The sequence below is a fragment of the Musca vetustissima genome, unplaced genomic scaffold, assembly GCF_032173495.1.
Source record: "Musca vetustissima isolate MV318-11 ecotype Yass unplaced genomic scaffold, APGP_CSIRO_Mvet_v1 utg71374, whole genome shotgun sequence".
Taxonomy (NCBI): domain Eukaryota; kingdom Metazoa; phylum Arthropoda; class Insecta; order Diptera; family Muscidae; genus Musca; species Musca vetustissima.
In genome coordinates, this window is record NW_026872778.1 from 120866 (window position 1) to 133349 (window position 12484).

General features: G+C 33.8%; 1 protein-coding gene across 1 annotated transcript; it reads left to right on the forward strand.

The window, feature by feature from the left end:
• Positions 1 to 7812: 7812 nt before the first annotated feature.
• On the forward strand, positions 7813 to 11376 carry LOC133338252 (ankyrin-1). The gene is made up of 4 exons (XM_061546430.1): positions 7813 to 7919; positions 7990 to 8114; positions 9633 to 10994; positions 11054 to 11376. Exons 1-4 carry the CDS (start codon positions 7813 to 7815, stop codon positions 11374 to 11376), a joined length of 1917 nt encoding a protein of 638 aa, XP_061402414.1.
• The last annotated feature ends 1108 nt before the right edge of the window (positions 11377 to 12484 follow it).

Here is a 12484-nt window from a genome sequence, read left to right on the forward strand (position 1 = left end):
AACAAACCATTTTTTGATTTATTTTTCTTCCTTTTTAAATCTTCAAATATATACACCTAAGTCTGTTTTTACACGGTAGATTGGTTCCAGAGGAAGCCGTGTAAAAAAGGGAATTCCCCTAAATTAGTGCTATTCACATTTGCTTTGACCAGTAAAAATTGTTTAGGTGTATGTGCAAATCTACAAACATTAACAAGCATTAACCCCAAGAAAAAAAGATATCCCCATAGTTAGGGTAAAAATACCTAACTCTGGAAAAAATTTCAGAAAAATGTGATCGTTTTTACTAAACTAGAGTTGTTCCAATTTTTTATTTTTAAGATTTTAAATTGGCTGGTAAATGAATACCAATGCTGTTAATGTTTGTAGATCAGGCATGCTTAGCCATATACGCTACCGTAACTGAGCGTCGATGGTTAAACACGCATTCTCTTTTTTCTCTTTTCGTCAGTCGTTTTTAATGATGAATTCTCTGTTACGCTCACCCGCACTTACTCTCAAATTTGTTATGCCCACCACTGTTGTAGATTTAGACATCGATATAGTTTTAAAAGATTAAATACACAAAATTAATATCAAATGGGGTAAAAAATAAATAGGGGAGAGGGGGCACCTTTGAACAGCGCTCATAAAATCTCGATTTAAAATTTTCCCGACCCGCAACCAAAAATTTTTATGTGCCAATCTTGTTCTTTATCTGCGTAAGCCATTTTGGCTAGCTTTTTCAGTGGTCGACAAAATTTACATGAGTGACTATGTTTTCGCACTGCAATTGTAAACTTTTAATTTTTTGGTTGTAAGGGCGCTGGAAGAATTCAGTGATAGTTTTCTTTCGATAAACAATTTTTTTTTGCATTCCAACAATCATTTCAAACATATCTAATATATTTTCTTTCATATATATTTACTACAAAAAAAGTTATTACAAATTTCCGTAAAATACCACAGGTGGGGCACCTTTGAACATACCCAGTAAACTCCAGTAAAAAACGGAGTTTTTTTACTTTTGGCTTCGATTTCTTAAAAATTTCAAATGGGATAAAAAGATTACGAAATTAGATGTATTTTGCACCATATAAATTTTTGTTTTTATGTCATTTTATGTTTTAATAAATTTTGATCAGAACTATTTAATTATCGAATATTTTTGTATATATTTTTTAATAAATTAATATATTTCTGATATATATATGAATACAATACATACATATTTGAACATAAACACTGTAAAAAACCATGCCGTTCAAAATTACCGAGCTGTGTTTAAAGGTGCCCCCTGGGGGGCAGTTTTGAACACCTTGACTTCGTCCATTAAAACAGTAATAAAATATGTATATCAAGCTTAAAGTATGTCATATGTATATTCATTTTGAAGGTTACATACGTACCTCTTAGTTAAAACTTATAAGAAACCAAAAATTATAACATAAAAAATGTTATGAGGCTTCAAAGAAAAAAGTGTTCAGAGGTGCCCCCCTCTCCACTACTTATTACTTGTTAATATGAAATCACCACAGCAAACCTTTTTGTACATTTTCAGAAATTAACCTGAATTGTCTGATATTTGGGCCATGGCTTCCATCGCAAAAATACTGCAATTCTCTTTCTATTTGAATTGTAGTTTAAACCTAAGCATTAAAATGTGATTTAATTTTAAAATTAATTTTATTATGTGTACAAAGTGATTTAAGTTATGCTAAATCCATGGCATAATTACGCAAGGTAGTCTCATGCTGACATATGATTCCAATTTTTTCATAAATTTAATTTGCTAATATTCAGTTTTTTAATTTTAATGAAAGTTTCCTCCTTTGAAATGCATGGGTGAATTTTGTTATATGGCAAAAAGTGCAAAGTAATGTATATTATTTTACATTTTGAAAATTTCTGACCTCTTTCATTTGTTACCATCACTTTGTTCGAGGTTTGTATAGGGAGGCTTCCAGAGCCATTTTGGTGTCCTGACCACCAGTTGGAAATCAGAAATTCTGTAACTTTGTTCTACAAAAAACTGAATTTGAACAAATGGTGCATACCAAAATACTCGTAGAAACTCCCTCTTTCTTTTGGTACCATCACTATGTTCGAGGTTTGTATAGGGAGGCGTCCAGAGCCATTTTGGTGTCCTGACCACCAGTTGGAAATCAGAAATTCAGCAACTTTGTTCTACAAAAAAACTGAATCTGAACATATGGTGCATACCAAAATACTCGTAGAGACTCCATCTTTCATTTGGTACCATCACTTTGTTCGAGGTTTGTATAGGGAGGCTTCCAGAGCCAGTTTGGTGTCCTGACCACCAGTTGGAAATCAGAAATTCAGCAACTTTGTTCTACAAAAAACTGAATCTGAACATATGGTGCATACCAAAATACTCGTAGAGACACCCTCTTTCATTTGGTACTATCACTATGTTCGAGGTTTGTATAGGGAGGCTTCCAGAGCCAGTTTGGTGTCCTGACCACCAGTTGGAAATCAAAAATTCAGCAACTTTGTTCTACAAAAAACTGAATCTGAATATATTGTGCATACCAAAATACTCGTAGAAATTCCCTCTTTCTTTTGGTACCATCACTATGTTCGAGGTTTGTATAGGAAGGATTAAAATGTTTGTGATTTAGTAATGCGTAACGTGAAATTGTGATGTTCTGTGTCACCCTGTAATTTCGATAAAAATTTTGTTATCGAAAGTTAGCGATGTCGCTAACTTCACGCAGGTGATTTAAAATAATCCATGCCGCACGATGATTTAATTTTGTATGGTAAATCATGGTAAATTTAGCCTGATTAAGGAAATAAACCCTGATTCGTCCTTTAATCATGATCAAATGTTATATGTAAATCCGCTTTAAGTTATTTTATATATATAGCATTTCCACATTAAATGAAACCTTTTACAAATTAAATGAACCCTTTTCCAAATTAAATGAACCCTTTTCCAAATTAAATGAAACCTTTTCCAAATTAAATGAAACCTTTTCCAAATTAAATGAAACCTTTTCCACTTGAAATGAAACCTTTTACAAATAGAATGAAACCTTTTCCAATTGAAATGAAACCTTTTACAAATAGAATGAAACTTTTTCCAAATTAAATGAAACCTTTATTCTTATCTAAGGAAATATAATATTTGCACTAATTTTAAACCAATATTTGAAAATTAAATCAAAGAATATTAACAAATATAGTTGTATGGCTATGTAATTAACATAAATATTCTTTAATTCGGTGTGATTTCATTTAATATCTTTACTACATAAAACTAAATAAATAGTAATACAAACTGGGGTATTTCTTGACATTTTAATAAATAAATATTTAAGAACAAGAATTGAATACCCGGTCCTAAATGCGAAATACATATTTGACTTAATAAATTGTTGATGATAAGGTAACTGCTTATCTTAATGGAGGGGTTTCCGACTTGCAGCTTGTGGGATTTTCAAAACCATGTCCATAACGTAGTTAGAACAATCTTGCCGAGTAAGCTTTTGAATACTTCGCTCGATTACATCAACAATGTTATGTTCCATTGAAACGTCACACAGCTCAGCTCTTGCACATAATTTTATTTTTGAAAATGCATTTTCGATTGGATTTAGCATTGGAGAATAAGGCGGTAAGAATTTAAGGTTGCATCTTTTGGATTCGATCAAATTTTTTATGTCATGTCGCTTGTGTATTTGAGCGTTATTTTCCAACTCTGGATTGATTTTCTCAAAAAAAAATTTCTATAAATAATTTTAATCTGTCTGCATTGACACTGGAATTAGAAACGATTGTGTGATGTACAACTCCCGCGTTGTTTATTGCTGCAATTATAGTGACATTACGACCTCTGACCGTAGGCAACACAATGAGTGCTCCTGTTCCTTGTCTTGAACGGGCTTGGGTTCTTCGTATGTGAAGATTAAATCCACACTCATCAATGAATATAAATTTTTCTCCTTGTTGGGGTATCCATTTTGTAAAGTCTTGAGCATATTTTTGTCTCAAGCCTAATGTTCTGGAGTCATTCTTTCGTTATATTTCAATAGAGGCCATCTTAAACGTAATTTTTAATTTCTGTAATCCATATTCTATGCAGCTTGTGGAAATATTTATATCATTTTCTCTCAACAGTTTAGTTTTTATGGCTTTGAGGGTAATTCCAGGTTGACTTTCTACATAGAACTCGATCAGACTTAAAACTTGTGATGTCAACAACTTAATTCTATTTCCTCCACGCTTATTTTCCTTCAATGTTCCAAAATTTTGTTTGTATCTTCTTATAAATGTTTTTTCGGAATTTATGTTTATGCAGGTTAAATTTGCAGCCTCGGAAATGGTTCTCCCCTCTTCATAGAATTTAAATAATAACAATTTCATGTCTTTTGTTAGTTTGTTATACTGACCCAATTTGTTTCGGGGTCTTGTAGATGTAGCTTCGGTAGGTTCTGGAGCATTTCCACTTGCAATACTTGGCGAGGATATTGATTCTTCCTCAGGTTTCCAATTATCAGAGCTTCCCGAGCTAAAATCAGGTTCGCATTTATTTTAAACGTTGCTATTTTTAAATACAGTGAACTCTCGATAATGTGAACATCCAAAACAGTAAATTCTCGACAATGTGAAGTAATTACAAACAAAATTTTGGAACATTGAAGGAAAATAAGCGTGGAGGAAATAGAATTAAGAGTTGGAAAATAACGCTCAAATACACAAGCGACATGACATAAAAAATTTGATCGAATCCAAAAGATGCAACCTTAAATTCTTACCGCCTTATTCTCCAATGCTAAATCCAATCGAAAATGCATTTTCAAAAATAAAATTATGTGCAAGAGCTGAGCTGTGTGACGTTTCAATGGAACATAACATTGTTGATGTAATCGAGCGAAGTATTCAAAAGCTTACTCGGCAAGATTGTTCTAACTACGTTATGGACATGGTTTTGAAAATCCCACAAGCTGCAAGTCGGAAACCCCTCCATTAAGATAAGCAGTTACCTTATCATCAACAATTTATTAAGTCAAATATGTATTTCGCATTTAGGACCGGGTATTCAATTCTTGTTCTTAAATATTTATTTATTAAAATGTCAAGAAATACCCCAGTTTGTATTACTATTTATTTAGTTTTATGTAGTAAAGATATTAAATGAAATCACACCGAATTAAAGAATATTTATGTTAATTACATAGCCATACAACTATATTTGTTAATATTCTTTGATTTAATTTTCAAATATTGGTTTAAAATTAGTGCAAATATTATATTTCCTTAGATAAGAATAAAGGTTTCATTTAATTTGGAAAAAGTTTCATTCTATTTGTAAAAGGTTTCATTTCAATTGGAAAAGGTTTCATTCTATTTGTAAAAGGTTTCATTTCAAGTGGAAAAGGTTTCATTTAATTTGGAAAAGGTTTCATTTAATTTGGAAAAGGTTTCATTTAATTTGGAAAAGGGTTCATTTAATTTGGAAAAGGGTTCATTTAATTTGTAAAAGGTTTCATTTAATGTGGAAATGCTATATATATAGATATGGCACCTCTGGTCGTATTTAACTAAACTTTCACAGTTACGTTTATCGCGCCATTTAGCAAATCGTCTGATAACGTCAATTTAGAACAGCTGACGGATACCAATTATTAAATTTTCGCGGTTAACTTTTTCTCGCCACTTCATCTGACTATCCGATCAGAACCGATAAGGTAACCTGAAATACACCAGTACAGAGAAACAAAGAAGACACAAGACAATGGAACTGTTGCGGAGGTAAGTTGGTATTTCATAAAAAAATTAAATTTGACTTTATATATATTTTTAAGTATATCACAAATAGTGCCTGTTCTAGAACCAGCTTGAATCTTTTTTTAATCGAAATTTATTTTGATTTGTTTTTTTTTGTCCTGTCTCAGAAAATGAAGAATCTACTAATTTTTTGATATCATAAAGGAAAAAATTGATTGTAGTAAAAATTTTACTTCTTGCTGGTTCTAGAACATACCTTTTATTAACATGCTGGTTGAAGAGCAGGGAGAATTGAAGGGGGATAGAGAGAGATGAGAAGCTTACAAGGAAGTGTGAGAAGGTAAGTATGAGATAGTATCGATGGCTATAGAGATCGGACAGAAGATATATTACGTGTCAAGGTTGCACTTTCCCAACCACTTTAGGTTTCTAATTATGCTGTAGATTAGAGCAGGTTCCGTTGTTGAGAAGAAACTAAGACTCGGTGGAAATGAACACCCACTAGTCTGTAGGCCAGAACTGGGTAGCGACACAGGAGATGCTCAATTGTCTCTGTCTCCTCCTCGCCAACGCAGAGTCTACTGTAATCATTAGGATCATGGTCCCATTTACTGGTAAAGGCCCTGATATTGAAATGACCAGTAATGATTCATGTCATTACTCTTATTTAAGCTGTGCTCAGGTTCAACAGTGAGTGTATCCTTTTGGTAGACGGAGTCGGCCAAATAGATCTTGATACATTGCACCCTAGGTTCGTTGTGCCAAACTTCATAGGCTCTGTCTTCAAAGAACGTCTCAAAGTTCCGATAAAGATGACATATGGGTGCTTTGATTAAGCCATCAATTGCTAGATCTGTAGATTGAGATCCTCGTCTAGCTAATTTGTCTGCTCTTTCATTATGGTGTTGCGGTGTATCCAATACAGCCTGATAGGTCTAAGTAAATTGATTTGATGGCTTTATGAGGCGCTTGACTATCCACTAGTCACCGGTTCAACGATCTCTGCATCCATATTTTTTATCAATTCCACTACCTTCCAAATCGCGAAGATTTCAGCTTGGAAAAAACTACAGTTGCTATCCAGCTTGTAGGTAAGTTGAAGGCCTAGCCTTTCACAGTAGACGCCAGCCCCTGTACCTTCTTCCATCTTGGATAAAAAGCTTAGTTTTATGCGTTGGTCCAATGACATACGTTCAATGTCATACCCTGTTCGTTCAAGATACAACCATGCCCAAAGGTACAACATCGGCTCTCTCTTCGCCCGTTCCATCGTAATTGACAGTGCAGGATTGTACCAAGGTACTTTGCTTTGGGTGATAGATGAAACTGCACTCCACCCAGTGTTGCCAGTTCCGCCTTTGTTGGGTTTACACTAAGGCCGTTCCATGTTATTATCATGATTCCAAATGCTGTTCACAGCATTATTTATTCTTCTAATATTGTTGGGGAATCGAACGATTTAATTTAATTTTTTAATTGTCTTCCAACTTTTCTAATCTCTCAACTTCCTATTTTTTGCTTTATAAATTTAAAACAATTAACTTTTTGTTTACGAAAACCAACGCACACACCGACATGCTCATATGTTCTATTTATCAGCTGATCAATTGCACCTGTCACATTCTTCTCGCTCTCTCTCTCTCTCTATCACCAACACTTGACTTGTTATCATTTCAAAGTACACTAAAGTAGAAAAAGATGAAGAGTGCTTTAAATAACAACAACCACTACAACGGCTTAAATAGAAACGTTATCGAACTTCCTTTAAATTCAACTATCATCCCCCTTTTTCAAATCCTTCAAGCATTGCAAATCACAACAAAATGCATTGTTTTGAAATTACCACCTACCACCCACCCCTCATTAATTGTACAGACATGCGCTCTCCCCCATACAAATGGAACAGAAAATAAAACAAAAGGAAACAAGAAAATTGGCCAGTCCAGAGCAGTGAGAATCTTACAAAAAATCACATTCTAATTTTATTCATTTGCATTTTATTCAGTTTGCCTAAATAAAATAATTTGTTGCTTTGTTTTTGTATTGCCAAATCGAAACAGCATATGTTATACGCAAGAAATGCTCGCAAATGTTGGTTGTTGTACTGAACTCAATGAACGTCTCCTGACGGCGGTCCATAATTCCAATTATGAAGAGACTTTATCCTGTCTGATGCAAGGTGCCAGGTAAGAAAATGAAATTATTCTTTTTTTTGTGATTAAATATAAATTTTGAAATCTCTTTCTGTTTTTATAGGGCCACATTCATATCCTATTCATGTGGACGAACGGCAATTGGTTCGGCGGCATTAATGGGTGATACGGAAATATTACAATTACTGATACAATCGTGTGAAGAACCAGATTTGATTTTTCAACCGGGTATGTTGTTATTGTTGTTGTGGAGTAAAATAATAAAACACGATTTTGTTCATTCGTGTCCTTATGGTGGCAAGATGATGACGTCCGGTTTTGTGAAGTTTAGTGGTCCCGGTAATATTTTTTACTTGTAGTGTCTGTAATGTTACATCTTTGGGCTCTCTTTACTCTAAAAAAAGTGCAATATGACCTATATTGCACATATGACGACTTTTGCAAAACCATCATGCAATCCTGCAATCAGATTACATACACTTTGATAAGATCAATAGTGTTCCTCTTCTAAATAACGATGTTGGATGGAAGTGTATTTGTGGTAGATCTTGAAAAAAATTTAAAACAAATTCTGGACGTCCGGTTTTGTGAAGTTTAGTGGTCCCGGTAACATTTTTTACTTGTAGTGTCTGTAATGTTACATCTTTGGGCTCTCTTTACTCTAAAAAAAGTGCAATATGACCTATATTGCACATATGACGACTTTTGCAAAACCATCATGCAATCAGATTACATACACTTTGATAAGATCAATAGTGTTCCTCTTCTAAATAACGATGTTGGATGGAAGTGTATTTGTGGTAGATCTTGAAAAAAATTTAAAACAAATTCTGGAATATGAAAGCCCTTAAAAAATATTCTTTAAAAAATTCATCCTCATTCTTTAAAAAAATCCCCGCCTTAGATGGACCCTTGAAAAAATATTCTTTAAAAAATTCATCCTCATTCTTTAAAAAAATCCCCGCCTTAGATGGTCCCTTGAAAAAATATTCTTTAAAAAATTCATCCTCATTCTTTAAAAAAATCCACGCCTTGGATGGACCCTTGAAAAAATATTCTTTAAAAAATTCATCCTTATTCTTTAAAAAAATCCACGCCTTAGATGGACCCTTAAAAAAATATTCTTTAAAAAATTCACGTCTTAGGTGGACCCTTGAACAAATATTCTTTAAAAAATTCACGTCTTAGGTGGACCCTTGAAAAAATATTCTTTAAAAAATTCACCCCTTAGGTGGAACCTTGAAAAAATATTCTTTAAAAAATCCACCCCTTAGGTGGACCCATGAAAAAATATTCTTTTAAAATACCACGCCTTGTATAGCCCTTGAAAAAATATTCTTTTAAAATACCACGCCTTGTATAGCCCTTGAAAAATATTCTTTTAAAATACCACGCCTTGTATAGCCCTTGAAAAAATATTCCTTAAAAAGTCCACGCATAGGGTGGACCCTTGAAAAAATATTCCATAAAAAGTCCACGCCTAGGGTGGACCCTTGAAAAAATATTCCTTAAAAAGTCCACGCCTAAGGTGGACCCTTGAAAAACTGTTCTTTAAAAAATCCACGCCTTAGGTGGACCCTTAAAAAAGTATTCTTTAAAAAATCCAAGCCTTGAAAAAATATTCTTTAAAAAATCTACGTTGTAGAAGGACCCTGGAAAAATTATTCCTTAAAAAATCCACGCCTTAGGTGGAACTTTTTTTTTAGAAAATATTTTTTTTAAATATTATTTTCAATTTTTTTTCAGAAAAATCCAAATCCAATGAAATTGAAATCGATACCACTCCGGAAGGTATGGACTGCTTGGAATGGGAAGATGAATTTAATGCCAGCAACAATTCGGACAATTCAAATGATGAGACTGTTGAAGAGTTTACATCTCTGTATTATTATTATGCCAAAACATTCGAACGAACTGGAGATATTGTTAGCAATTTGGAAAATTATTTCTGTGATCGTAATAATAGCATGGGTAGTGCAACAGCGGCCACTACTGCCGGTGCTGGTGGTAGCAGCAATGCCTCTGTCGGCAATGGTAATGCCATACTGATGGCCCAAGATCCCCACACCTTGGATCACATGACAATGGCACCGCTACATTATGCCGCGGTGGGTGGTGATTGTGAATGTGCTCGCATCCTTTTGGAACATGGTGCCAAGGTGGATGTAACAACGGCCGTTGGCTATACCCCGTTGCACATCGGGGCCGATAACTGTGATATAACACAGCTGTTATTGGAATTTGGTGCAAATCCAAATGCCAAAACATTCAATACAGCTGAAACCCCACTGCATGCTGCTTTAAAATATCGCAATTCAAATGTGGCCAACCTGCTGCTGCAGACCAATAAAATCAATATCAATGAGATCGATGAGCATGATAAGACACCGCTGATGTATGCCATTGCCTATGATCAATTCGACATAGCCATGGAGTTGATAAGGAAGGGTGCCCGTGTCAATTTACAAGATAAAGATGGGAATACGGCCCTCTTTTATGCGGTGCAAAAAAATAACATTCCGCTGGCCTCCTGTCTGTTGGAACGTGGGGCACGTCACATTACCTCCCACTATTTGTTGCATCATTGCATCGATTTTGATATGCCGGAAATGTTACGTCTGCTGCTACGTTACGACGAAAATTTGAATAGTTTAAAAGTACGCAATCCGGATGGATTTACAGCTATACAATTGGCAATAATCTATAAAAAATCGAATATGTTGGAATATATGCTGCAGCTGGATGCCTCATCGCTGGCTATGGAAATTGATAATGATTTGATTTTGGCGGTGCAATATATCGATAAATTGGAAGAGTTTAAGCTGATAGCACGTATATTGTTTGCCCATGTGAATGGATTGTCGTGGATGACATCGCCCTCGCCGTCTACATCGTCGTCGTCAATTGTTGTCTCAACCTCCAGTACAAATTGTTATGTTCCATTTTGTCATACACCGCTGTCGCGGGCAGTGACCCTAAATAAATTGCATATTGCCGAATTTCTGTTAAAAGAAGGTGTGGGCATACAGCAGATATGCTATGATCATGTGGTTAATAGTCTAAGGACATTGAGGGCTCCGGGAGCTAAAGAATTTTCCAAGTTTTTAGGTAAGTAGGAGGTCTGAAAAAAAACATTCAAATGATAATCTTCTTCTTCTTCCTTACAGTATTAAATGGTTTTAAATTCCCATATTACAAATCATCGAAACTAGCCCATAAATGGTCATTGGAACGACAAGAGTTCGAAGAGGACCTTAAACGTTTAGCCACACAACCCCTAGAACTGAATGTTCTAACTCGAATACAATTACGCAAGCATTTAATACAGACATTTGCCAATTCCACCGTTGAAATGCAAAATCAATATCGAGCATCGAAAGAAAAGTCATCGTTACAAAAAATTATTGAACAATTGGAAATTCCGAAAAGTTTACAGAAATATTTAATCGATTTTGATGATTGTACATCTGTGATGGCGTTGTATAATTAAAAAAAGGAAAAACGAAAACCAAATACTCACACCACACCCCTTCGACTATCCATGTGTTTTAACAAATAGAAAAAAATAGAACTGTTTTAAAAATAAAAAAAAAACGAAACGAAAAAAATCTACAAAAATCCCCATAAGACATGACTATAAAAATTTGGCTGTATAAGACATTTATCTTTCAAATACCTATCTATGTATATTACTATATATATTTTACTCAAAAAAAAAAAGATGATCTCAATTTTTTTCGGAATTAATTTTAAATTGGTAATATTTATCCTATTGTATACATGTGTTAGTGATTTTTTTAAATATTTGTTTTTTTTTGTTTTATATACGAAGAAAAAAATATTATTTTTTTTTAAATTAAGTATTGTATAATTTTATGTGATTTTTCTATAAATATATTTTTTAAAATTATTTAAATAATGTATACAAACAAAAATAAAATTGAAATAAATACTAGTCGTACTAGATATAGTCAGACAAAAAACAATGGATTATCATTTTTATATAGGCGTGGATTTTCTAAAGAATATTTTTTCAAAGCCTAACCAAGGCGTGGATTTTGTAAAGAATATTTTTTCAAGGCCTATAATAGGCGTGGAGTTTGTAAAGAATATTTTTTCAAGGCCTATAATAGGCGTGGATTTTGTAAAGAATATTTTCTCAAGTCCTAACCACGGCGTGGATTTTGTAAAGAATATTTTTTCAAGGCCTATAATAGGCGTGGATTTTGTAAAGAATATTTTTTCAAGGCCTAACCAAGGCGTGGATTTTGTAAAGAATATTTTTTCAAGGCCTAACCAAGGCGTGGATTTTTTAAAGAATATTTTTTCAAGGCCTAACCAAGGCGTGAATTTTTTAAAGAATATTTTTTCAAGGCCTAACCAAGGCGTGGATTTTTTAAAGAATATTTTTTCAAGGCCTAACCAAGGCGTGGATTTTTTAAAGAATATTTTTTCAAGGCCTAACCAAGGCGTGGATTTTGTAAAGAATATTTTTTCAAGGCTTAACCAAGGCGTGGATTTTGTAAAGAATATTTTTCAAGGCCTAACCAAGGCGTGGATTTTGTAAAGAATATATTTTCAAGGCCTATAATAGGCGT

What these genes read in the sequence shown, in the direction of transcription:
- LOC133338252 (XM_061546430.1), top strand. Translation starts at nt 7,813, where the DNA reads ATGCTCGCAAATGTTGGTTGTTGTACTGAACTCAATGAACGTCTCCTG. An exon ending in TGTCTGATGCAAGGTGCCAG is followed by an intron (nt 7,920 to 7,989) that starts GTAAGAAAATGA and finishes CTGTTTTTATAG; the next exon opens with GGCCACATTCATATCCTATT. An exon ending in AGATTTGATTTTTCAACCGG is followed by an intron (nt 8,115 to 9,632) that starts GTATGTTGTTAT and finishes ATTTTTTTTCAG; the next exon opens with AAAAATCCAAATCCAATGAA.